This window comes from Pseudorca crassidens, chromosome 19 (genome assembly GCF_039906515.1).
Source record: "Pseudorca crassidens isolate mPseCra1 chromosome 19, mPseCra1.hap1, whole genome shotgun sequence".
NCBI lineage: Eukaryota > Metazoa > Chordata > Mammalia > Artiodactyla > Delphinidae > Pseudorca > Pseudorca crassidens.
Genome location: NC_090314.1, coordinates 15,332,758 through 15,358,472, shown reverse-complemented (window position 1 = coordinate 15,358,472; position 25,715 = coordinate 15,332,758). Strand labels below are relative to the sequence as shown.

Genomic DNA, 25,715 nt, shown 5'->3' with positions numbered 1-25,715 from the left:
GGTATCCACCTGCCAGTGCAGGGGACATGGGTTCGATCCCTGGTCAGGGAACTAAGATTCCACGTGCCACGGGGCAACTAGGCCCGCGCGCCACAACTAATGAGCCTGCGTGCCACAACTAGAGAGAAGCCCGCGCGCACTGCAACAAAGAGCCCACACGCCGCAACGAGACCCCACATGCCACAACTGAGACCCGATGCAGCCAAAAAATAAACAAACATTAAAAAAAAAAAGTCAAGCAAGAATTACACATTGATATGTTAATACTGGTGGACAAGGAAGGAAATTTCTGCAGAAACAGAAATTCTACTAGGTTTACAATATTTGTTCAGCAACTGGCAAAACTAAGAACTTAACTGTGTTGGAGCTACCTACACCTGAGTTGGGGAAACAAGGAATAAAACCTACATTCTCTTGTTACCCAAATCATATTCGGATCCACAAGACCCCAAACTACCTAATCATTGATAGAATAAAAGATCTCTAACCAGTTCTGCATTGGACTGTTCTCTGCTATAGAGCCCTCAGCTCCATCCTGGTCTCTTCTTCTGCCTCTAACATTTTTCCAGTGTGGCTGAGTCCTTTTAACATACTAAGGGGTCGGGGGCAGTGGGGGGGGGGGGGCAGAGAAGAAGAGGAGTATGCATAACAATCCACAGTTCTGGACATCTCTGGAGAAAAATTTGCAACTCCAGTCACTGAACTTGGCCAGGACAATCCTCTTCTTTAGGATTTCAACCACCCAATCACATACCTCCTGTTGAAGCAAACAGGAAGCAGTTCCTTTCACATTCTTCAACTCCACTCATGCTCACCAACTCTCTAACAGCAGCCAGCAGGGTCCTTCCAAGGAAATACTGCTCAGACTGTCGTCATTAGAATACTGAGACTAACTGCTACTATGATGATGTTATATGAGAAGAAAAAAGTTCCATAAAGGAGCTTTCCCTGGAGGATGATGGAAGTATTGTGACACGCTCTCAAAATACCAACGACTGGGGCACTCAAGAATAAGAGAACAGGACTTTAGAAACCACTCTCCAGGCTCCAGGAACTTACAGAATGACAGATAAGCAAGCATCAATTTTTTTACCTGTTACGTTTATCTGTTAAGGGGAGAGTCTACTGTAAACAGCCACTGAACTGTTCAGTAGGGAAGAAACAGGAATTAGTGAGATTACAGAGTACACTCAAAATGGAATGTTATAGAAAATCCTACTACTGTTCTATAAACACAAATGCAAACAAGCTCATAACAGGGATCACACGCTCCAGCATTTACACCCATGGGTGTAACGAAATTGGAAAAAAAACAAAACCCCACAGGGCTTCCCTGGTGGTGCAGTGGTTGAGAGTCCGCCTGCCGATGCAGGGGACACGGGTTCGTGCCCCGGTCCGGGAGGATCCCACATGCCGTGGAGCGGCTGGGCCCGTGAGCCGTGGCCACTGAGCCTGCGTGCCGGAGCCTGTGCTCCGCGACGGGAGAGGCCACAGCAGTGAGAGGCCCGCGTACCGCCGAAAAAAAAAAAAAACCCACAAAACCCTTAAGTTTAAGATACTGCTACAGTATTTTCTGAAGTCTAAAAGACTGCTTCATCCACTACGAACAAAGGGAAAGCAGTTAACTCCAGAACAGAGCCCTCAGCAGCCTGTGAAAGCTGGGGGGTGGGGTGGGAAGAGCCACTACCACTTTCCAGAGAGGAGGGAGCAAACAACCTGAATAATCCAGTGCACATGACCCATGAAAACCAATTTCAGACTTCTGCCACAAGCCTGCAGGAATATAACTACCATTCTACACGACTCCACTGCCTAACCAAAGAGAGGTGAGACACTAGAATCTTCCTTGGTGCTTTCCTGGTGTGGCTGGAGACTTTAACTTGCAAGTTGAACATTCTACCTGATAAAAACTGCTCCCACACATGCCAAAGCCAAACCAGAGTAGAGTCAGCTCTCTGAGGTCCTGGATCCCTCCGGTGGCGCAGCCTTCAGAAGCCTGCCTTGGGGGGAAAAAGTTCAGCAACGAAGTCCCAAGCTGTTGAACCTTCCTCCTCGATGTTCCCAGCTCCTTCCAACGCTAAAGAAACGACGGGGCAGGCCTGCGAATGACTCCTCGGGGAACCATACACCCCGGGGGCCTCCACCAGACCCCGGGGCCCACTCCTTTCCGCGTCCCCTGACGGCTGGGAACCCTGTGAGAGGGCTGGGGCAATGGGGAGCAGTCACCTTCGCCGTGAGAAAGGGGGTGGAGGAAGGAACCCGGGTTGCGCTCTCCCGGAGGGACCGTAGCCGGCAGAGCCCGACCCCACACCGGCTCTCTGGCTGGTAGAGCGGGGAGGGACCGCCCTCGGCCCCCGCCCCCACTGTTGGGGGAAGGGGCGGGGGCTCTGGAGCACCGCGAACTAAGCGGGGAGGAGGCAGAGGAGGAGAGGGAGGCGGGGCGGGCAGGCCCAGCCCAGGAGCTGGGCGGCGCGACTCACCTCTGCTCCCGGCCTGCGGAGCCAGAGTGGCCAGGATCCCTCGCAGCTCCGACGCGGAGATCCGGACACGCTCCAACCCCTCCGCCATCTTCGCGGCTGCTGCTGCAGCTGCAGCTACTCCACCAGCGCCGCGCGCAGCCAGGAAACCACGACGGACGGGCGGCGCGCGCGCTCACCCACCTCCCACCCTTTTCCCCGCCCCCTCCTGCCCCCCCTCCCCAAACGACGGTGGCCGCACTGGGAGGAAAAGCGCCGAACGCACGTTCGGTCGGGAAGAGGCGGGCCGCGAGCCTGGGTGGGGCAGGCGGGCACCGCGCGTGCGCAGAGGTGTGGCCGGGAAGGTGCGCTGAGGCTGGAGTTGGAGGCGCGGCGCCTGGGAGGTGAGGTGAGGTCTGGCCCGGCCGAGCCAGGCCAGGCAAGGTGGGCGTTCGCTGCGGTGGCTGCTCTTGCTGCCGTGGTGGCCTTCGAGGACACCGGTACCAGCCTGGGGCTCGGGTTGACGGGGGCCTCCACCGTCCGGCCCTTTCCAGTCATTTTAGGCCAGGGTCTCCCGCCACAGGCCCGGACTACTGCCCCAGGCTTTTACTTTGCGACCTTCAAGATCTTGTAGGATAGTTAGTATTATGCCCCTTTTTTTTCTTTCTTTCTTTTTTTTTTTTAAATGAGGAAACTGAATCCCAGAGAAGCGTAGCAAATTGCCCAGGGTGACACAATCGATAATTACCAGAGACTCAAAAGTCTTTTCCTTTATGGCAATCTACATCCCAAACTTCGTGACTTTTTTTTTTTAAATACAGTATAGATGGCTCTTGCTGAGGGAAGGGGTTGTGTGGAAATAAGTCAGGAGGTGTTATGAGTCGATTTGGGAATTTCTGTATCACTGTGGATTCTGGGGAAAATTACTTGACTTTCCTGGATCTCAGGTTGATTTTTTTTTTTTTTCCATCTTTAAAATGTAACTGGATCTGAAGACTGGTACTTTACCTGTTTGTTTATGAGCCCCGTGTTCAGAACTGTGATGGAACTCCCTCCTCTTGCAAGGTTGCTTCCCTCCACCTCTTGAGCTCCTTCCCAGTCCCACACAACCTATTGGACCTCTACACCATTAAAGTTACCGATTATTCCTTAGACTGGGCTTAAAAGATTTAAACAATCTCTGACAACTCATTCAATTCCTATTAGGTGGCAGACGTTTCGCCTCCACGAAGTTCTCAACAGATGGAGAAAGTCAGTAGATAGCAAAAGAAGGGGAGTGATTGGAGTGGTCAGAGCAAATGGCAATCTTTAAAACAGATATTGAAAGAAATAAGAAAAAAATGTTTAAAACTAATTTGTTTTCATAGTGAAATTGATGAGGACATTGCAACAGTTTTTCTTTTAATGGAAAAATAATCTGAAGAAAACTTTCTTAGGAAAAACGCCATTGCCAAATTAATACAGCAGTATCAGTGAGCTGCAGATGAGATATGCCAAAAGTTAAACCAGCTCAAAAAATTTTATGAGAACTCAGAGGGAAAATATAATAGAAACTATTGAGAGGTAAAGGTACGAGATATGGAGAATGGATCCAGAAAACTAATAATCAAATATGAGTCCAGAAGGTGATAACAGAACTGACTGAGGAGGAGCAATAATCAAATATATAATAGAAGAAAATTTACTCAGTTGATGGAAAATTTGGATTTAAGACTTAAATTCAACCCTCAGATTTAGAAGGTTCATGAAATACCAGGTAGAAATAAGTGAAAAGACAACCATATTTAGACCTGTATCGCAATGAAAGCTGAGTTTAAAGAATTAAAATATGTGCTGATATATTCAAGATACATTGTTAATTTTTTAAGCCAATTGCAGAACAAGATACAGAGTATGGTTCTGTCTGAGTGCAGCAAAACCATTTATTGCATATGTAAATTTCTATATAAATACATCAAAAAAGATGTGGAAGAATACATACAGAACTTTTTAAAATGGTTATCTTGGGAATTCCCTGGCAGTCCAGTGGTTAGGACTGCAAGCTCTCACTGCCAAGGGCCCGGGTTCAATCCCTGGTTGGGGAACTAAGATCCCACAAGCTGCACAGCGCGCACAAATAAATAAATAAATAAGTAAAAAGAATGAAAATTAATAAGCTACGTATTCAATAAGGGTAGAAAAAGAAAATAAAAATAGAAGGAAGAAATAAAGATAAAATCAGAAATAATAAAGGAAAAAGAACAGCACTTGATAAATTGAAGCACTCATTCTTCAGAAATAGACATTAAAATAGACACATTTCTGGCAAAAAATTTTGAAAATTCAAGATATCCTACCAAATGCTTCATAGGTAATGCAAACTTAGCTCATCAAATCTCTGATTTTCCCCTAAAATATTTGTTTCTTTGCCAGCCTTATATCTCAGTAAATTATACCACCATCGAAGTCAAAACCCAAGAGTTATCCTTGACACCTCCGTCTCTCTCAGTCCCCACATTCAATCCAATATCAGGATATGTCTCTTCTATATCTGTAGTGGTGACATATGGAGTTCATCACCTCAACATTTTCACCTTCCTTTTCTCTTGAAAACTGTCCCTTACTCTCACTCAGAAGTACTTTCTCTTTTCCTTTTTCTGTCTATTTCCTTTTTTCCTTTCTTTCCTCTTTTACTCCCTTCATTTGCTCCTATTTTTCCCTCAGGTGCAGAGATTTGAGGCAGTCCTGCTGTTCAGTTCACATTATCATCAACAAGGCCTTTCTCATTTTATCTTTTTTTCCTTCATTCCAATTCCCAGTCATGTTCCTTCCCTCTTCCTTCAGTAGCCACTCTAATGTGTTTGATATATGTCCTTGGATATACATGTATCTTTGAATAATATATAGTATTGTTTTATATATGTATGTGTTTTAAATGTACATATTTGATATTGTGTTATAGAAATCATTGTTTCATGTTTCTGTAAATACTTCTATTGCATAGCATTGTCTTAAATGACCTCACACCCTTGGCCACTGGTCCTGGGCCTAGATGGGCCAATCAGAGTCCCTACCCAGAATTTTTTTTAACTGAAACTAAGAAATAAAGAAAATCCCTCTCCAGTTTGGAAGCCGTAAAATGTAAAACACAGGAGCTGTCAGCAGCCATGTGTCCTGCCATGCGGAACCAGCTGGTCTGCAGTGAAAAGAATGAAGCCGACATGCAGAAAGCAGCAGAGGTGAGAAACAATGAGAAAGTCCTGGAAAATCTCAAAGTCCCTAGTTCCAGTTGTTTCTGATGTGCCATGTTCCTGCCCTTCCCATGGTTCAACTCTTCCTTGGATTCCATGAGCCAGTAAATTCTCATCACCTCCCTCTTGTGCCTAAGCCAGTTAAAATTGGGGTTCTATCACTCGTAACCAAGAGGTCTAACTAATTATAATCTCCAAAATGTATGTGCGTGTGTGTTTTTTAATTGTGGTAAAATACACGTAACGTGAAATATACCATCATGATCATTTTTAAGTGTACAGTTCGGTAGTGTTAAGTACATTCACATTGTTGTACAACCAATCTCCAGAACTCTTTTCATCTTGCAAAACTGAAACTGTACCCATTGAACAACAGCTTCCCATTGTCCCCTCCTCCCCACAGCCTCTTACAGTCACCATTCTACTTTCTATGGATTTGACTACTCTAGGTACCTCACATAAGTGTAACCATATGGTATTCGTCTTTTTGTGACTGGCTTATTTCAATTGGCGTAATATCCCCAGGATTCATCCATGTTATAGCACATGTCAGAATTTCCTTTTTTAAGGCTAAATAATATTTCATTGTATGTATATATACCGTTTTGTTTATCCATTTATCTGTCGCTGGATACGTGGGTTGCTTCCACCTTTTGGCTATTGCAAATAATGGTGCTATGAACATAGGTGTACAAATATGTCTTTGAGACCTTCATTGAATTCTTTTGGGTATATAACCAGAAGTGGAATTGCTGGATCATATGGTAATACTGTTTAATTTTTTGAGGAACTACCACACTGTTTTCCACAGCAACTGCACCATTTTACATCTCTACCAACAGTGCACAAGGACTCCAGTTTTTCTACATCCTGCCAACACCTGTTATTTTCCTAGTTTGGGGGTTTTTAAAATAGTAGCCATCCTAATAGGCATAAGGTGGTATCTCACTGTGGTTTTGATTTGCATTTCTCTAATGATTAGAGATGTTGAGCATCTTTTCATGTGCTTGTTGGCCCTTTGTATATCTTTTTTGGAGAAATGTCTATTCAAGTCCTTCACCCATTTTTTGATGGGTTTGTTTTTCCAAAATGTATCTTGAATGATTATTTTTTTCTACCTCCACTTTCACCATCCAAGCCCCCCTGTTGTTTTTCGTGTGGACAACTGTAATACTTCATAACTGGATACCTTGATTCCACTCTTCTCTCTTTCCTTTTCATTCATTGCAATGTAGCAAGTGATTTTCTGTAAATATGGATTCTAACATGTCACCTGCTCAGAATTCTCCAATGGCATTTTTAAAAAAACTTTTATTGGAGTATAGTTGATTTACAATGTTGTGTTAGTTTCCACTGTACAGCAAAGTGAACTCGTTTTTAGATTCTTTCCCATATAGGTCATTACAGAGTATTGAGTAGCGTTCTCTGCTATACAGTAGGTCCTTATTAGTTATCTATTTTATATATAGTGGTGTGTATATGTCAGTCCCAATCTCCCAATTTATCCCTCCCCGCCCCCTCCCCTGGTAACAAGTCCAATGGCATTTTATTGCTCTTAAAAAAGAAATCCATGGACTTCCCTGGTGGTCCATTGGTTAAGATTCCATGCTTCCACTGCCGGGGACGGCGTGGGTTCAATCCCTGGTCTGGGAAGTTCTGCAAGCTGTGAGGTGCGGCCAAAAAAAAATTCCATGAGTCATGGTCCCTTATGATCTAGACTCTGCCAACTTCACTCTCCTTATCTCTTATCACATTTCCCATTGATCACATTTTCAGATACATTGACCTTTTAATTCCTGGAAAATGCCAATCTCTTTCCTTCCTTAAAGCCTTCACATAATATTCCCTCTACCTGAAACACTTACCCCACTACTCTGCCCATTCATCTTTTAGGTCATAATTTAATTTTACTTCTCAAGAAAAAAAAAACTAATTATTCACAAAATAATAAAAATTCAGTTCTACATAGAGGGTCTTCATTGACCTCCTTCACTGATCTAAATAAGGCCTCCCACTATAGTATCCTATCATAATACACTTCCCTAAGTTAACATATCAATGTTTGTAAATACATATTTAATTGGATTATTTGTTAGACACCTCTCCAATACATTGTAATCTTTGAGAGGAGGAACAAGTCTACTTCTCTAGTACTATATCCCCAGATCAAACAGTATCTGACACAGAAGGTGCTCAAATTTGTTGAATAAATGAATACCACAGATATGAAAAATACTTAGAAATATTAATATGTACAGCTTTATACTAATAAATTTTAAATTAAGTGATTTTACAAAAAAAAATTAAATTAATTCAGGAGGAGATGGCAAATCCATATAAACCAGTAACTATGAAGTCATTGAAAAAGTTACGAGAGGTACATTTTTAAGGTAAAGACAAATTATCTTTATTTGCAGATAGCATGATTGTTTAGAGAATAAACTGTAAAACTATTAGATCTAACAAGATAATCTGGTAAAGTATCCTATTACATGATAAATATACAAAAATTATTAGCTTTCATATACATCATCAGTAAGCAGTTTAAAAATGTAATTTTAAAAATGCCTTATCTTGGGGCTTCCCTGGTGGCTCAGTGGTTGAGAGTCCACCTGCCAATGCAGGGTACACGGGTTCGTGCCCCGGTCTGGGAAGATCCCACATGCCGCGGAGCGGCTAGGCCCGTGAGCCATGGCCGCTGAGCCTGCGCGTCCGGAGCCTGTGCTCTGCAACGGGAGAGGCCGCAACAGTGAGAGGCCCGCGTACCGCCCAAAAAAAAAAAAAAAAAAAAGAGAAGCCACAGCAATGAGAAGCTCAGGCACCGCAACGAAGGGTAGCCCCTGCTCGCCGCCAACTGGAGAAAGCCTGAGTGCAGCAACGAAGATCCAACGCAGCCATAAATAAATTTATATATATAACAAAAAGAATGGATAAACAATATCTGTCCTAAAGCACAGATAACTATGCTAAATATCCTGTGATAAACCATAATGGAAAAGAATATGAAAAAGAAGGTATGTATATGTATAACTGAATCGCTTTGCTGTACAGCAGAAATTAACACAACATTGTAAATCAACCTTACTTCAATAAAAAAAAAAGTTCAGTCACTAGTAATTAAAGAAATGTAAACTACTAGACATACTTCATTAAATTGACAGATAAAAATGATACAGTAAGGGTGAAGGAAAATAGTCATTCCTTAGAAAGTGCTGTTGGAGTATAAATTGATATGATCTATAACTCTTCTGGAGATCAGTTTGGCAGTGGTATCAAAAGCCTTAGACGTATGTATGCCTTTTAATGTAAAATACCACTGGTGGAATCTACTCAAAGCATGTATAGAGATAAACAGAGATCTTGCAACAAGGCTGTTCATTACATCATTATTTATCATAGCCAAAAAAAAAAAAAAAGGAAATCTAAATGTTCAACAACAGAGTTATCTAAAACTACGGTATTTTTGTAAAAAGAAGTACTAGTAAGTCATTTCACTAGAAATCACATAGTGATTTCCCTGGCAGTCCAATGGTTAAGACTTCACCTTCCAATGCTGGGGATGTGGGTTCAATCCCTGGTCGGGGAGCTAAGATACCACATGCCTCGTGGCCAAAAAAAACAAAACATAAAAAACAGAAGCAATATTATAACAAATTCAATAAAGACTTTAAAAAATGTTCCACATCAAATAAAATAAAAATTAAAAGTCACATAAATATATCTACTGATAAGCAAAGATTCATAGATATATTGTCTGAAAAAAGCAAGTTAACAAACTTGTCAAAAAAGTTTTGTCTGCATATGTATGTGGGTCTGGAAAGAGAGACAACAGAGCTTCGGTAGCAATTGTCTTTGGAGAGGAAAGCAGATTAAATTGTTTTTCTAATTACCTTTGTTAATAAGGAAAAATAAAGAGAAACTTCATGTTTAAACACTACAGTAAAAATAGTAAAAAGTGGAAGCATAATACAGTTACTGAAAATTATAATTATGAAAACTTTGAGGAATGAGCCAAATGGAAAAGGAGTAAAAATGTTATTTATGCTTTGATTTTAACTGTCATATATGTATATTGAAAAAACAGAAGGAAACATAGGGACATAATTTATTAAGATGGTAGGATTGTAGGCAATTTTTCCCCTTGGTAAATTGTGAAATATTTTTTTAAAATAAAAATTTGTAGCAGATTTTGAACCCAGTTTATTCAAGCTTCACAATCATGAAAATGTAGAGACCAGTGGCAGTGCCAAGAGATGGATGGTAGGGGCGAGGGCTGAGCTTTAAGCCTTCAATAATCATCACCAGTTATCTCCTGTGAGGTTTCAACAAAGCAAACTTATACACCAAGAAACTCAGCTTCAAGAGAAGTTCCCTTATGCAGAGATTCTGGACCCCAGTAATGGAGACAGTCCCCACATTAACACCACAGACCCTGAGTCTATTTTCCTATGTTATGCATTTTCTTTTTTTATTTTCTTAAGATTTTTGTTTGGTTGTTTTTTGGGTTTTTTGTTTGTTTGTTTTAGTTTAAGGTTCACAGCAAAATTGATGGGAACAGAAATTTGCCATATACTCCCGGCCCCCACACATGTATAGCCTCCCCCATTATCAGCATCCCCCACCAGAGTGGTATATTTGTTACAGCTGAACCTACATTGACATGCCATTAGCACCAAAGTCCATAGTTTACATTATGGTTCACTCTTGGTGGTGTACATTCCATGGGTCTGTGTTATGCATTTGCAAAATCTACTTTAAATACATCGTCTAGGCTTGCTTTGACCCCTCTTATTCCTGGGTTTCAGAACCATGTGTGATCAGTACTGCATCTCCTTTGCTGATGTTGAGAAAGCACATATCAACATTCGAGATTTTATCCACCTCACACCAGTGCTAACAAGCTCCATTTTGAATCAAGTAACAGGGCGCAATCTTTTCTTCAAATGTGAACTCTTCCAGAAAACTGGATCTTTTAAGGTAACAATCTCTTTTGATAGTGTATCATGTTTCTTTTCAAGCCACTTTGATTCTCTTGACCACGCAGTGAGGTAGGTACAATTAATATCTTTTTACAGCTAAAGAAATTGTAGAAATTTTCCTTTGCTCAAGTCCTGGTTACTTAGCATCATGGCGTTGACAAGAGCCACTTTTACACAATCTCAAAATTCCGTATAATTAAGGTGATCACATATAATTTACTATCCAGACTAGGACATGTTTGAGAATGAAAAGGGGGAACTTCTAACGATTAAGCCGAGATCACAGTCATCAACCTGGACATGTGTGATCACCCTGTATATAGCCAAGTTTAAGCATTCACTTTGTCAACTTACTATTTGTTTATACCTTATTATGAATATAAACGATCTAACCCTAGCTCAACCCTCATATAACAGGACCTTTTTCTACAAAATACGTCAGTGCCTCTCCTATGCATACAGATAGATTTCTGTGCTGATTTGTTACCTGAATTCTCTGACCGTTAGTTGAACTTTAAGATCCATTCAGGTAAAAATCTGAAAAGCTGCATTTTGCACTGTGCCTAACAGGTATTGTTAGTACCCATTAAGTGGTAGCTTTAGGATTTCAGGAATTTACCTTTTTCCATACCCATTAACTGAGAACTTTTATTTTAAACAAACAAAAACTTCTCCATTCTCTTTTGCCCTTTGCTTCTGCCATGGTTTATTTTTCATTCATCACGCATCAAGCACTTATTTTCACCAACTATACTAGGTATATGTACACTAGGCCTTGCCCTATATCCATACTTGCAGGGGAAGACAAAATAGGTTGATGACAAATGTCTTAAAAGAGTTACAAACAAGGGCCATGGAAACGAATGAAGTACCTAATTTTGCCTGGGAGAACAAGGAGGTTGAACCAGGTGTTGTTTGATCCAAGTTTTATAGGATGAGTACTTTTAGCCAGATCAGGGAGTGGGGGAAAAGAACTACAGGTAGAGGCATCAGCATGCCAAGAGGTACAGAGTTGTGAGCTAACCTGGTAGGATGGAAACTAGAGGCAATTTAGGATGGCTACAACGGTAGAGGTAGATATGTTTAGAAAGGCTGCAGCTTGTAAGGGATTTGTACTTCTCTTACAAAAATGGGCAATCAATGAAAAAGGTAACGTTTGTTTTTTAAAAGCTCACTTTCCTAATCTAGTGGAACTATTAGATGAGAATAATCCTTGAGGCAGGATCAGCTGAGATTTGGTGATACCAAGTTGAGAAATGAGGCCTCACCAAGGTAGTGGCCAAGATGAACATGAGGTATTTAGGAGATAGACTCAATAAGATTTAGTCATGGAGTGGATGTGCAGTATTGGAAGAGAAAAATGTAAAAAAGCTCCTTGGTTTTTTGAAAAGAATTTTTAATCAAATATATTAATTCACCATTCCTCTTTTCCAGATTCGTGGTGCCCTTAATGCAATCAGAGGCTTGGTTTCTGCCACTTCAGAAGAGAAGCCCAAAGCTGTCGTTACTCACAGCAGTGGAAACCATGGCCAGGCTCTCTCCTATGCTGCCAAATTGCAAGGTACTTGATTAATTTCCCAGGGTACTGGATAGGCTCGTCAGAGGACTGGAAAAGCAGCCTTAACTTTCAGTGAGGTTGGTGATAGCTGAGGGAATAAATTTCCAAGTCCCTGATTACAAGCAAACTGCACATAAATTTCTATCCTAAATTCTGATTTGTACTAACCAAACATGCTTCTCCCTCCCAGGGATTCCTGCTTATATTGTAGTGCCCGAAACAGCTCCCAACTGTAAAAAATTGGCGATACAAGGCTATGGAGCCTCTATAGTATACAGTGAACAAAGCGACGAGGTAAGGAAGAGAGCAATGTTCAGTACCACCTTAACAGCTTTCATAGTAAAATGAAACTTCTCTTCCTACCTTACTGGCTGCAGCTTCTGTCTCCTTTGTTGTTTCTCTAAGTGTTGGGACGCACGACCTTTTCTCTACCTACACTCACTCAGATGATCTCATTAGTCTCATAGTTTAAAATATCACCTACACTCTAACTCCAGCCCTGAACTTTGCTCTTAACCAGACTTGTACATTCCCACTTGGGTGCCTTAATAGGCCTCTCAACCTTACTGTCTAAAACCAAACTCCTCATCTTAATACTGTTCCACTTCCAGTCTTCCCCATCTCAGTAAATGGCAACTTTTATCCTTCATTATCCTCAAAACATGGAGTTATCTTTGATAACTCTGATACCCCACATCCAAATCTTAGTCCTTTCAAAATATTTCCGTAATCCAACTTTTTTTTTTTAGTTAATTTATTTTTGGCTGAGTCGGGTCTTCGTTGCTGCGCACTGGCTCTCTCTAGTTACAGTGAGTGGGGGCTACTCTGTGTTGCGGTGCGCGGGCTTCTCATTGCGGTGGCTTCTCTTGTTGTGGAGCGCGGGCTCTAGGCGCGTGGGCTTCAGTAGTTGTGGCTCACAGGCTCCAGAGAGCAGGCTCAGTAGTTGTGGTGCACTGGCTTAGTTGCTCTGCAGCATGTGGGATCTTCCCGGACCAGGGCTCGAACCCGTGTCCCCTGCATTGGCAGGTGGATTCTTAACCACTGCGCCACCAGAAAAGCCCAATCCAACTCCTTCTAACAGCCTCTACCTTCACCATCCTGATTCAAACCAATGTCAGTCCTCATCTAGATTCAGTAGCCTCCTAATTGGTCCTCTGCTTCCACCCTTGCCCCACGAGTCTTGTCTCCAAAAGAGCAACCAGAGCTATCCATTTGGTAAGTCAGAATGTGTCTGTCAGCCTAAAATCCTCCAGTGGTTCCCCATCTCATACACAGTGGAAACCAAAGTTCTTGCAATCATCTATGGCCCAGATGAACTGGCCCATTTCTATTTTTCTGACTTCATCTCCCACTATTACTCTCCTCCAAACACTCCATACAAACCACACTTAGTTTCTCAGAAAGCCAAGCACTCCTCTCTGTAGTCTTTGTACTTGCTGTTACTCTTTCCTTGGAATGTTCTGGAGGTACACAAGACTTGTTCAAATCTATTAAAATGTCACTTTACCAGTGGCCCTTCCCAAGCACCCTATATAAAATAAATTCATTTTTCTCTAAAGCATTTAGACATACCATATATTTACTTATATCCCACCCCTCCTCACCATATTAGAACATAACTCCACTGAGTGCAGGGACTGTTTTGTTCGGTTATATCCCCAGTGCCAAAACAAATTCTGAAAAAAGTAGATGGCAAATAAAGTGTTAAATGACTGAATCTAACTTGTTGGGAACTCTATTAAATACAAATAAAGTAAGCTAAATTAATGTACTCTTTCAGTCCAGAGAAAATGTTACAAAAAGAATTGTGGAAGAAACAGAAGGCATCATGGTACATCCCAACCAGGAGCCTGCAGTGATAGCTGGGCAAGGGACAATTGCCATGGAAGTCCTAAACCAGGTAAAAGCTTAGTTAGTTCTTGTTTAGCCACTTACTGGTAATGCTGTTTGGCCGTAGAACCAATTATTTTATATGTACATATAAAACTGGTTATTAATAGACCTATTTATACTTTATATTCTTTTCATTAAAGGTTCCCTTGGTAGATGCACTGGTGGTACCTGTAGGAGGAGGAGGAATGGTTGCTGGAATAGCAATTACAGTTAAGGTAAGAAAACAGCTTCTGAAGGACTCCCTACTTCAGGCATAGAAGAGTTTATTTTACATCATAGTACATTGTGAATACTTGCTCAACATTCCCCCAAATTGCCGTTCCTTCTCATCATCCCTTGGCACTTGAGATAGAAGGCCCTTCTCTTCACCACTACCCTTTTTTCTTTTTTTTGGCCGCGCGGCATGCGGAATCCTAGTTCCCAGTGACTGAACCTGTGCCCCCTGAAGTGGAAACGCGGAGTCTTAACCACTGGACCGCCAGGGAAGTCCCTCACTACCCTTTTCTTAATGAAAACTTTACAGCACAAAAGCCATTACAATGAGTGGCACCCTCACAGTCCTCTGAGTTCCATCTCACCAACCTACTATCCAAGTCAGTGGATACTCTTTTCCCAAGTTACCAGCAGAACCAGCTGTGATCTAGGCCACCGAGGCCAGAGTGGAAAACAATTTCAAGTGCTTAAAGGCCCTATTTCCATTACATCGATTAAAAGAAAGCCTCTTGGGCAGAAATATGTTAACTGTACCAATCATTTTACTGCAAGCATGCAGGCAAAATGCTGTGGCTAGTTGTAAGCTGTCTAATATTCCTCTTCCTAGGCTCTGAGACCTAGTGTCAAGGTATATGCTGCTGAACCCTTGAATGCAAATGACTGCTACCAGTCCAAACTGAAAGGGGAACTGACCCCCAATCCCTATCCTCCAGAAACCATAGCAGATGGTGTCAGATCCAGCATTGGCTTAAACACCTGGCCTATTATAAGGGACCTCGTGGATGACGTCTTCACTGTCACAGAGGATGAAATTAAGGTGAGGCCCCAAGAGGAAAGGAGATAACAAAAGAATGGAGCAACTTCTTAGACAAAAAACCCTCCTGTTGTAAGTGGCAACTCACCCACTAGGGACTCAACTAGGTGATTTCATGACACGTAGGTGGGTGCCCTAGATGTATTAAGACCATAGAAGCAGAGTTGGAATGAAAAAAGCCCTGCCCTTCATTGGCAAGCACAAACATATAGCAATAGGAAAATTCAGACGAGGCATATTATATCCCCATCTGGCCTTTAACTATAAAGGCCAACCATGTAGGCTCTTTCCCCTTTTCCCATTTCACTAATTCTTACTCCTTTCTATACCAACAGTATGCAACCCAGCTGGTGTGGGAGAGGATGAAATTGCTTATTGAACCTACAGCTGGTGTTGGAGTGGCCGCTGTGCTGTCTCAGCATTTTCAAACAGTTTCCGCAGAAGTAAAGAACATTTGTATTGTGCTCAGTGGTGGAAATGTAGACTTAACTTCCCTAACTTGGGTGAAGCAGGCTGAATAAGCCAGCTCTTTAGAAATCTGTTTCTGTTTAATATGTGCAAAAGGAAGAAAAGGGATTCAGTGTCTAAACACTTGGAAATTTTGTCTCCTGGTCATTGTCAACTTCCTATCTTCCCCTCTTAAAGAGCTTTCAAAATCCTAAAGGAGAATGTATACTTCAGTAAGTTTTAATAGTTTTTTGGACTAAGTTGCAGTAGAAAAACACCCATACTTAACTGAGATACCTTGTCAAGGCCAAGAAAAGTCTTCTGCTAAAAGGAGCAGCAAACCTTAAGTAGGCTTAAGTAGAAAACATAAACTGCCCAATCACAACCTACAGGCTCCCAACCCTAGAGTGCTAACTAGTAGCAATGAGACAGACTCCCACTGAATCCATTATTCCATGTCCATTTCAGGCACTGTTGAAGAAATCTCACTTTTCACCCAAGGTACTGGTTCTGGTACATATGGATCATAAGTCCATTTGGGGAAAACTCTTTTATAGAGGTTCATCAGTACTGTGTCCTGAGATTTTAGCTTCCCATCAAAACTGCACTTCATGTGGCCGTGAGTACCTACAAAGAAAACAGCACGAGTTGGTCAAATTCAAGAGGAAATTTTAAAGCAGTGGTCTAACCCAACAGTCATTTAGTAGCACTGGGGAAATCTAGACAAGATCCCAAATCCCACATTCTCTCACCTAAAGGCTCCTTGATGTGTCCCCTACGGCCCCACTTTGTTCTCAGTTCCACCGGTTTAAACCACAGCACATCCTCTTAGAATCAAACACACAGAAGACCAAGATGAAACATTTATCCATAATATATAAATCCAACCTTCATCCCACAAAGGCAATTGGATCCCATCTGTCGCACCTACCTCTGTTGAAGAACATGTAACGCACCACTGCCATCTTAGTAAAAATTTTGAAAGGATGACCACTCAGAACAACTCTCTTGATGACCATTCTGTCTGGATCCACTGACAATAGATAGCCTGTGGCAATGAGGCTGTGCATTCCTAAGGGGCAAAAGCAGGGCAGCAGAAGTCCATAGGTCAAAGCCTTCATTTATTGTCCAGTCCATTTAAAGACCTATGCGAGATCTTAGGGAAACAAAATAGGGGTGTACTATGCTGCCCCTCCTGGGTTCATGGCAAAGATCACTAAGTGATATTCCTGCTGAGCCTATCCTCAGAACCTACCCTAAAACAGCACTCTGAGCAGCCTCTACCAATTAGCTATGGTTTGCAAGCAAGATAAAACCCCATTTGTCATCCTTGCCTCAGACCCAATATGAGGCTGAGATTGGGATATTTTGAAAATCATCATTACCTTTTTTGTGCCATTTGGCCCCCAAATTTAAATACAGAAAGCAGTTAATCTTACTAAGAACCCACAGGCCTATTCACCTCTGTGAACTCAACTTACCATTGCTGTTCTGTTTGAAAAGCAGCACAGATGCAGGAGGAAAAGTGATAGGGGCATATACTGTCACCACCAGAGCCGAGGCAGCAGTCAGGAATCTCTGAAATTTATGTTTATCCGCTGCCATAAAGGTTAAAAAAATAAAAACCAAAAAATATTTTGAGAAACAATAGGTAATCCAGAGGCCTGTGAAAAGCGGTATCACTGCAACTCTTAAACCTAAGGCAACTAGTGTTTCTTTATCCCACTAATTCTCCAAACATTTTCTGGCCTCAATACAACTGAAAGATACAACCCAATCCTATCAGTGATTTTTCAACTGGGGGCAGAATCTTGGAGCTTAAACTATATTTTGGAGTTGGAAAAAGTTCTCCAGGTGATTCTGATACACATCACCCCTACCTCATTTGAGAACCAGTGCTTTACAGAAAAACACTTCACTAATTCAACAGCTCTTAGTCTTGAGCAAGGATTGGCAAACATTTTCTGTAAATGGGCAGATAGTAAATATTTTAGGCTTTGTGGCCATATAGTCTCTGTTCCAACTACTCAGCTCTCCCTGTAGCACAAAAACAGCCACAGACATTTTTAAAAAATTAAACAAGAAAGCACAACTGTGTTCCAACAAAACTTTACTTAACAAAACAAGCAGTGGGACAGATTTGGCCAAGGGCCAAACTTTACTAATCTGTTCTTGGGGACTATCTAGATCTTGTCTTTACCTTCAACAGAAACCCTTTTTAATACAGTATTAACCCTTTTTAATACTGAATGTTATAGGGAAACAAAATATTTTAAGGGAAAGAGAAATCACTCCTTCATTTAGACAGCATGGCTGGTGAGAAAAGAATTATCCAGAGCATCCATTAATGCTGCCTTTATCCCCTTCCTCCGGTCACTGCTGAGAGCTGAGAGTGTAGGTAATGTTCAGAAGCCCCCAAGTTAATGCAAACATCTTCCCACTCCTAATACGTAAGAGCACAATCATTTTTTGTCATAAAAGTATTCCTGGTCACCACTCTCTAAATTCTCATGCAGTCTCAACATCTCAGAAGCCACACACTCTGCTTTATCCAACTGAGGGCACCCCTAGCCTTCACCCACACGGCCACTGGCACAACGGATGCCAAGGGTTCCATGACACATCATCTCTAGGAAGCAGCCAACTCCTATCCAAAACCTCCTCTGCAGCAAATACTCATGGCAGAGAAGCCTCAGCACCACACAGAGGTTGCATCACTGGGATGCTTCAGACAGGTTCAGACACTTTGAATGGAAACATCATTGGCTCCTAAACCAGAGTACTGAAAATACCTCTAAGCCAGAGACTGAGAGTTTGAAATGGTGTATTCTGCATCTCTCCCCAAATCTCAGTCCCCTAAAAGACAGCAAGATGGACAAGAACCCAGAAGCTTCCCTACTGCTTACCTGCAGTGTGCTGAGAGAATAAAGGGGAGGCTCGGAAGCGCCTGAATCCACAGTGGAAGATCAGCTCCTCTTTAGCTTTCACAGGTTCAGTGCTGCCAGCGTGCCGGCTCACCACCATATTAAGTACTGACATCTGGGGACCAAATAGGAAAACAGAACTTCATATCAGGAATAGAACAGCCTAACCCGCAAGAAGGCAAACCAAACCAGCAGATTAGATTCACTCTAAGAACTGACAGTACTAATTTATGGTGGAGTGTAGATGAAGAGACACAAATTCACCTTTTACCTTCACCAACAACTGGCATTCAAATCGAAAATATGCTGGTTTTCAGAGCTTTCATGTCCCTGCTACACTAGGTGACCTTCCCATGTCTAATATGCAAGAGCTCAACATCTGCCACAAAATCAGTGCCTACAAGTCACTCACTCACCACACACCTCTAAACCACACTCATTCAAGACCCTTCTTGCCTCAGCCCTTACTCACAGTGACCAAAAGGCCAGAGCTCTCACATATACCCCAACCTACATGACTGCCGGCCATCAAGAGAAAAAAGATCTATACCTTGGCAGTAACCCTGTTTATTTTCATGGATGCCAACCTTTTGTTAAAGTGTGACCTGACAAACGTACTTCTCTCAGAGAAGTCTCAGAACCACACAGAGATCACATCACTGAGATGTATCAGACAGGTTCAGACATGTTGGGTAAAACCATCATCGACTTCTCTGTCCTCCTCTCTGACTTCTAATCATAAAGGCAGACTTCTGCATCCCAATGAGCAAAATGTCAGTCACATAAAACTTCAGCTGCCAGACAAAACTGGTTGGAAAGTGTCGTAACTCCCATTTCCCACAAGACGCTAACTCACCTTCTGTTCATGAGGTAGTAAAGAAAATGCAATCAAGGGTGCACCTCGCTTGAAGTGCTCAACCACTGAGACAGGGACTTCAGAGACATGAAGTGTGACATACCAGCCAACCTGCCAGAAGAAAGCAGAAAACAATCATGCAATTACCCTTAAGGTCTCAATAATGATGAAGCATTTCACCAAATATGTTAAAAAGTCTCTCAGACTACCACAAAGCCAATCCTCAGCCTTCAAGACGGCCCTTCACAGATGCCTCAACTACCTAGATTAAGCTTTTTCAGCTAATATCTCTGATACCTCTTTGTTCCCAATATCACTCTTACCAATGACTCAGTAGCTCCTCTAATTCAGCTGTAGGCAGCACAAAACTAATTAAGGTACTCATGCCAACAGAAGGAGTAGAGGGGGCACCTTGGCAAACAAAAACAAATTATAGGGATGCACAAAGGAAGGCAGATACCTCAGCTCCTTCAACCTCTTTTTCTTCAATCTCTTTAAAGATGCGTCTCCTAGTATTAATAAAGTTCTGAAACTGAAAGATCCGAGCATAATCTTGAGGGAGGTTTTCCTTAGGATCCCATGGAGATGTCCGGAAGCTCTTGAGGCCTCTGTATTTCTGAAATCTAGAATACAGAGGATATTTTAAATAAATCAATAGTGAAACTTATATGGTGCTACTTAACCGTTTCACTCAACTCACTTCTAAAATGGCTAAGGCTTAAAAAGAAGAAAAAAAAAGAAAAAAACAAGAAAAAAATTTTTTTTAATTTTTGAAAAATAAATAGGTAAATAAATAAAATGCCTAAGACTTTAGCTTAAAAGAATTCACTATTTCTCAAAATAACCTAACAGCTTAAATCAGAACCACACTCCAAAACAGCCTGAAACAAGTATTTCAGCACCAAACCCCAGCTTCTTAAAAGTATTTACAGCGGCTCCCTGGTGCGTATCAGGGAGTGGCTCTTTAACCTGACTAGCAAGGTCCTCGATAAAAGCCTTCTCTCTCTAATATCCAGCATAAACTCTCTGGACTCACCTTTAGAGCAAACAGGATCATCTACATCTTCATTCTTTTATTCTCACTGTTCTACCCAAACTTCCCCAAATCTCCAAATGTTATATACTTTGAGTCTTAGCTCCAAAGGAAGCATTAATCACAGCATTTCATTCAGTAATATACTGTAACATTATTAGTCTGTACTACACAGTCTAGAATATGAACATTGTTTCCCGTATGTCTGTCTTACCTTCCCATATAGTATTAGCCCTTCAGGAGCAAGAACAATGTATTTTTCTTCTTTCACATCACACTGACATAGTTCTGAGCCACGTTAAGTTTTAAATAAAAACATACTGATTGATCTTAGACTTGTTGACTAACCGAATTCTAGCAGCCACGTCGCGGGGGGTATCTACTTCATCTGGAAACATCTCTTCCAGTCTTTCTTGTTTATATTTCTCCAGCATTTTTCCCTCAGCCTCTTCATCCACTTTCTCATCATACAGATCATCATGCACGGACTCTCCTATAGTCACAGTTTCACATTCCTCCTCTTCGTCCTTTTCACTACCCTCATCCTGTAGAACGAAAGATTACAATTTCAGAGGAAACTCATCTCTCTACCTTAAAGGCCATCGAGCTAAAATAATTCTACTAGATACCTAGTCCAAACCAGTATCAATTCTAATAGAGACTAAGTTATAAAACAAAGTCTCATTCCCGGCAACAAAGTCATTCCTAAGAAACTGACCACACATACCACTTAAGGTCAGGAATGCACCTTGCCTTGCATTTGGGGCTGTACACAGAAGTTGCCCAAGGGCCCAGTTCCTTACCTGAGATTCCTCTTCCATAAAATCCTCACGTTCTATATCATCATACTCATCTCCTTCCCCACCACTTTCGCCATCCTCATCCAAAATCCATTCAGCTTGATAACTGGATGTTCCTTTGGGAACCTTCTTTACTACCTTGGAAGTTTCCTTCAATAAGTCTGTAAAAGCCCAAATGAGTTAAGTAAATTATATACCTCCTTCCCTCCCCTATTACTTTGGGCATTCTCACATAGGCAAGATATTACATATTGCTACCAATACCAGGAACTCTGGCAGGCACTATAAATAGAACAGACTACTTCCCAATTTAATTCAGCTGCCTCAGAACTAGCAATACTTAACACAGCTAAATAAGTCCTATAATAAATCAGAAGTTGTTTATCTGTTCATTAGGAAACAATAATGTAAGTAATTTTGAGAAACGAAGTAAAGCTGTGTCCAGTGTTTGCTTAGTGAAAACACATAGCCTTTGGAGGTAAGAGAAGACTTCCAAATACTTCCTCATCCTACTCTACCTTATAAGATCCTCACTGAGCAGCTAGACAAAACCCACAACTCTAGGCCAGAATTTCAAGTTTGCCAATACCAACCATTTGCTTCACTCAGCTCCTCCTCCGTGGGCCAGGTCTGTTCCCCCTCCATTGGATCTGGGATAACCTCTGTTTGCAAAGATTCTTGTTTCTCAGGGTCTGCCTTCATTAGGACCTTCAGGTCTTCCTCCATATCAACTACAGCATCTGTAGCACAAATCTGAAATGGTCAATTAAATATTAGCCAAAAATTGACTAAATCTAACATAATAACAAGATCTAGAAATAACAGTCCTCAAATAGAAGAATAGAAAGTGAAAATTTGCCAGAATTTTTCAAATGGTTCTATTTCCTACCATTCTAGGTCTTTACCTCTGCTTGGCTCTTGAGACCTTGCATAATCTGGTCTCATGCCTACCTTTTTATTACATACCTTACTCCCATCAAGCTGTTACCTTCAGAGTTCAAAGAAACCCTCTGATCCATCACTTTGCCTAGGTTCATGTTGTCTTTATTTGCTAGGATATTCTTCCATCTCTTTTCAACTCATAAATCACGTTCATCCTTCTCAACACCTGGCTCAAGTCTGATCTCTTCTGTGAAGCTTGCCAGTCTTCTTTCTCAACTTCCACTGCAGGTGTGCACCTCAGCCACGCTTTCTCAATCTTTATTTCACAGGTCTTTGCCGTATTTTTCTGACCTAATTAAGTTGTCTAAGGAAAGAGACTACAACCTGTGTGCCTTCTATTAATCCAGAGCCAACTGCTATGCAAGGCATCTACAAAGTACTGGATAAGTATATGATACAGCAACTTATTTGTAGTTGACTACTGCCTTTTTTCGAACTAACCGTTACCTCCAGGGACTAGGATAGTTGTCCAAGTGTGCAGACAGACTACCCTCTCTGTAGTTCCCATCCTCTGCCAGCTTACACGTGAATCTACAATACATAGTTTTTAAGAACACCAATCTTACCTCCATTGCCATGCCTGGGTCCTTTGGGGATTTGATCACTCTAGGATTTAAAGGGAAAGGGTCCATAGGGGCATCTATCTGTTTCATCTGGAAATCACCATGTCCAACGATATGCAGCAAGTTATTTACATTCAGAGCCTGCCCACGAACATAGCCTGAGATCTTCAAGGTGCCCAACAAGTTATTCTCTTCACTAGGCACAAAGTCAACAGCATGAGCAAATAGGTAGGCGTGCCGATCTCGAAAGGCAAGATGCCGTTGCTTTTGGTTAGCCAACTGCCTAAGCAGCATCCCTGCCTCCTGTTGAGTGTCTAACAGGAGGAGTTTGTCATCAGGAAAGCGCTTCTCCACTGCTTTACTTAGCTTCTTCCTGACATCTGTTTGTTTCTTCAGTGGGAAGCCCGAAACCCCCTGGACAGCTAATGCTGTGAACAGAAGAGAAAGGGTATCATGACTTGTTGCCTCACTATATGAAAATCCCCCCTGTGGCTCACAAACAAGCTAACAGTTCAGTTGTGAGTCCAGAGATCACTGGGAAACCCAACACTCCGCTACCCTAAAGAAATTTCACAATAAAACCAAACTTCACATTCTTCTTCTTTCTCTGGGCAATGGGCAGTCCAGAAATAAAAAGACATCTTGGTAGGTAACTTGTAAACAATGGATCAAGTTAAGGCCATACATGTACAACCCTCCAATAGTATCAAGCATCAGACATAGTGTCTGGCAAATTGTAAGTGCACTATACATGCTAATCACTTCCTTCCTTGGCCTCCAATACTCCCAACTCACTTACTATAGGTGGGAAGGCCCTGAGCAAAGAGGCAGGAAAGGCAGTAATCCCCAGTGCTATCCCAGCCTTCTAGTGGATCAAGGAGGAACAGGATGGTATCAGCCACTTTAGCCATGTCTAACACAGTGTGCAGATCCCCTGGAAACAGAAGACAAAGTCAGTAGGAAGAGGTGGTTGCCATCAGCACATTATACTAAAAAAATATTACCACTAATACGCAAAACATAGTGATAGAAAATATTGTTGTATGCTCTAACCTGGTCTTGCAGATGTAAAAAACCACCGATGTTTCAAGCGGGGGCATAACAGCATAAAGCTATGGGTGCTTCCCCATTCATTCAAGTGTACTGTTCCAGTGTCCCTATCCTGAAGCAGTCGAAAGGCCTCTGACAGGGAAATCCTGTTGTGCAGGGGAACCACCAGTACCTGATGAGGAGGGCCATCCTTGCTGCCGAGCTGTCTCTTTTCTGCCAAAACCTGAGGAAAGAAAGGATCAGAGAACATCTCAATGTTTCAGTACTTTGTTTCAGTACTGCATTTCCACCAGTACAGATGCCCACCCCGACCCTCCAACCAGCATCTCTCTTGTAAAAGGTGTCACGTATGCCAAGGAGGTGGGCAGGAGCTAGGAACAAAGCAAAGAATGCTCTAGCATTAGTCTGGGCCAGCACGCCTGACACGTGCTCTAGGGTTACTCTCCATCCCTGGCCCCTTCCCAGGGTCACATTTTCTAGTTCGAGGCACTACCCGCCTAGAACGGTTGTGAAGCCACACCATTCCCCAATCCCGCGTCCTCTCACCGCCTCCTTCTTCTGCTTTCGGAGCTGGCTGGCACGATGCCTCTGGTCCACTTTGCTGAGATCTTTTCTCACCTTCTTGCTTAGGGTTTTCAGTGCTAGACGGCCTGTAGGGAGACCAGAAAAGGCTCTTGCGCAGGGCACTAGCAGGTCAGGAAAGGAGATCCCTCTCTGCTCTCCTCAGAGCCTTTGCGCGGGGTCCAAGCCGGAGTAGGTAGGAGCTCATTCTGGGCATGAAGAAAAGCAGTTAATACCGACTAAACATCCCTTATTCCTCCAACCCTACCTTCTTACCCTTGCCGTCCCGCTGCGCGGATCCCCGACCCCGATGCCGCCCGCCCTTATGAGGTTTATTCTGCTGCTTAAGCGGGCCAGACCGATGAGCCGCCATGGTGCCGCTCACGTGTACCAATTCGGCACTACTTCCGGGCCGAACCGAGCGCTTCCGGTCCCCGCCTTGGGGGCGTGTCCTCCCCCGGGGGGCAAGGCTCCTCGTGTCCTCCCGCGAGGGTTATTTCCACACGCTTCTGAGGGCACGGCGTCAGAGTCTCCACAAAACCTGCTCGTAAACTTTTACCAGGCGGTGGTCCGCTGTTGCGGGCTTTAAAACGCCGGATGTAGACTCGAGGTTTGGGCTTTCAGTCTCGGAAAGCTGTTTTGCTCCCTTGTATTTTTATTTTTTGCGCTGTCAGGTTGCATCTCTTAGGGAGAGTCTCCATTTGTGCGATAGAGGGCTAAGCCCCTCCTCTCACCTAGCTTTGTGCACGCCGCTCCTCAGTTTGCAGCAGCAGGTGTTCTTTGTCACTTTAAGCAACCTTTTCTCGCCCTCAGTGCCCAGGTGGGGCTGCTTAAGTCTACAAGGCAAATCGTGCAGAAGGCGCTTGTCTCACCTCCACAGGTTCCGTACAAGTTCCTGCTGGTCCCAGTCACTCCAAGCTGCGCCCCCACCTCCCACGTGTGTGTGTGAAGGGCCAGACGGGACGTGGCGACCCCTCGGGGGAGGGACGGCTGACCGTGACTCTCGCGCCCTTAGGGATAGCCGAGCCTCTGCAGACGGGGGCTGCTAAGTTCCCACTCCTCTTCCCAAAAGCTTTGCAGCTAAGGGCGCCCAGCTGGCAGGGGTGTTTGGAGAAACGATGGCGCTCCGCGGCCTTTCTCCCAGCCAGGGGACTAACACTGGCTTTCCCGTGGCCAGACTCGAGGCGCGGGGACCCCGGCCCTTCACGTCGGGAAGACGAGCGGGTAGGAATCAGGGGACGTCTAGCTGGATGGGGGCCAGCTTCGGCCCGAGCGACTCACCCCTCAGCCATGGCGTGCCGGGCGCGCCTCGCCTCCCCGCCCGGCACTGGGCGCGGCGGGCTGCTAGCTCTCACAATGCAGGTTCGCGCCCTCGGGGCTGGAGAGGGCGCGTTGC

The 25,715-nt window shown here is 43.0% G+C and overlaps 3 protein-coding genes and 2 non-coding genes across 19 annotated transcripts in view; 1 reads left to right on the top strand and 4 right to left on the bottom strand.

Moving 5' to 3' along the window:
• The window catches only part of SMG6 (SMG6 nonsense mediated mRNA decay factor), a 236,544-nt gene extending 233,879 nt beyond the window's left edge, over positions 1-2,665 (bottom strand). The window contains exon 1 of one of the 3 annotated variants that reach the window (XR_010937526.1): positions 2,481-2,665. Coding sequence is in view for 1 of the 3 variants with exons in the window: in XM_067715952.1 (XP_067572053.1) it covers positions 2,481-2,568 (88 nt within the window). In the remaining 2 variants the exon portion in view is untranslated. Of the gene's footprint in view, positions 1-2,226; positions 2,384-2,480 lie in introns of those variants that run through there. The other 2 variants (XM_067715952.1, XM_067715953.1) reach the window with 2 other exon arrangements.
• A 45-nt stretch (positions 2,666-2,710) lies between these two features.
• Positions 2,711-15,806, top strand: SRR (serine racemase). 13 transcript variants are annotated; one of them, XM_067715972.1, is made up of 9 exons: positions 2,711-2,860; positions 5,440-5,674; positions 10,492-10,663; positions 12,100-12,226; positions 12,414-12,517; positions 14,004-14,123; positions 14,257-14,331; positions 14,937-15,146; positions 15,479-15,806. In XM_067715972.1, exons 2-9 carry the CDS (start codon positions 5,646-5,648, stop codon positions 15,662-15,664), a joined length of 1,023 nt encoding a protein of 340 aa, XP_067572073.1. In that variant the 5' UTR covers positions 2,711-2,860; positions 5,440-5,645; the 3' UTR covers positions 15,665-15,806. The 13 variants fall into 13 exon arrangements, with proteins under 13 accessions (XP_067572073.1, XP_067572078.1, XP_067572079.1 ...); XM_067715977.1 differs by having other exon boundaries at positions 2,716-2,860; positions 5,588-5,674; XM_067715978.1 differs by having other exon boundaries at positions 2,718-2,860; positions 5,560-5,674.
• TSR1 (TSR1 ribosome maturation factor) lies at positions 14,363-25,632 on the bottom strand. Its single transcript, XM_067715968.1, has 15 exons — positions 24,596-25,632; positions 24,305-24,408; positions 23,762-23,981; positions 23,508-23,642; positions 22,712-23,136; positions 21,797-21,956; positions 21,207-21,364; positions 20,752-20,948; positions 19,831-19,993; positions 19,371-19,481; positions 18,497-18,629; positions 17,072-17,188; positions 16,522-16,662; positions 16,343-16,417; positions 14,363-16,217 (listed from the first exon to the last, which is right to left on the bottom strand). Exons 1-15 carry the CDS (start codon positions 24,690-24,692, stop codon positions 16,039-16,041), a joined length of 2,415 nt encoding a protein of 804 aa, XP_067572069.1. The 5' UTR covers positions 24,693-25,632; the 3' UTR covers positions 14,363-16,038.
• On the bottom strand, positions 18,270-18,364 carry LOC137213750 (small nucleolar RNA SNORD91 family). Its single transcript, XR_010938371.1, has one exon. It is a non-coding gene; the product is annotated as a small nucleolar RNA SNORD91 family (small nucleolar RNA).
• LOC137213751 (small nucleolar RNA SNORD91 family) lies at positions 19,136-19,230 on the bottom strand. The gene has a single exon (XR_010938372.1). It is a non-coding gene; the product is annotated as a small nucleolar RNA SNORD91 family (small nucleolar RNA).
• Positions 25,633-25,715: the final 83 nt, after the last annotated feature.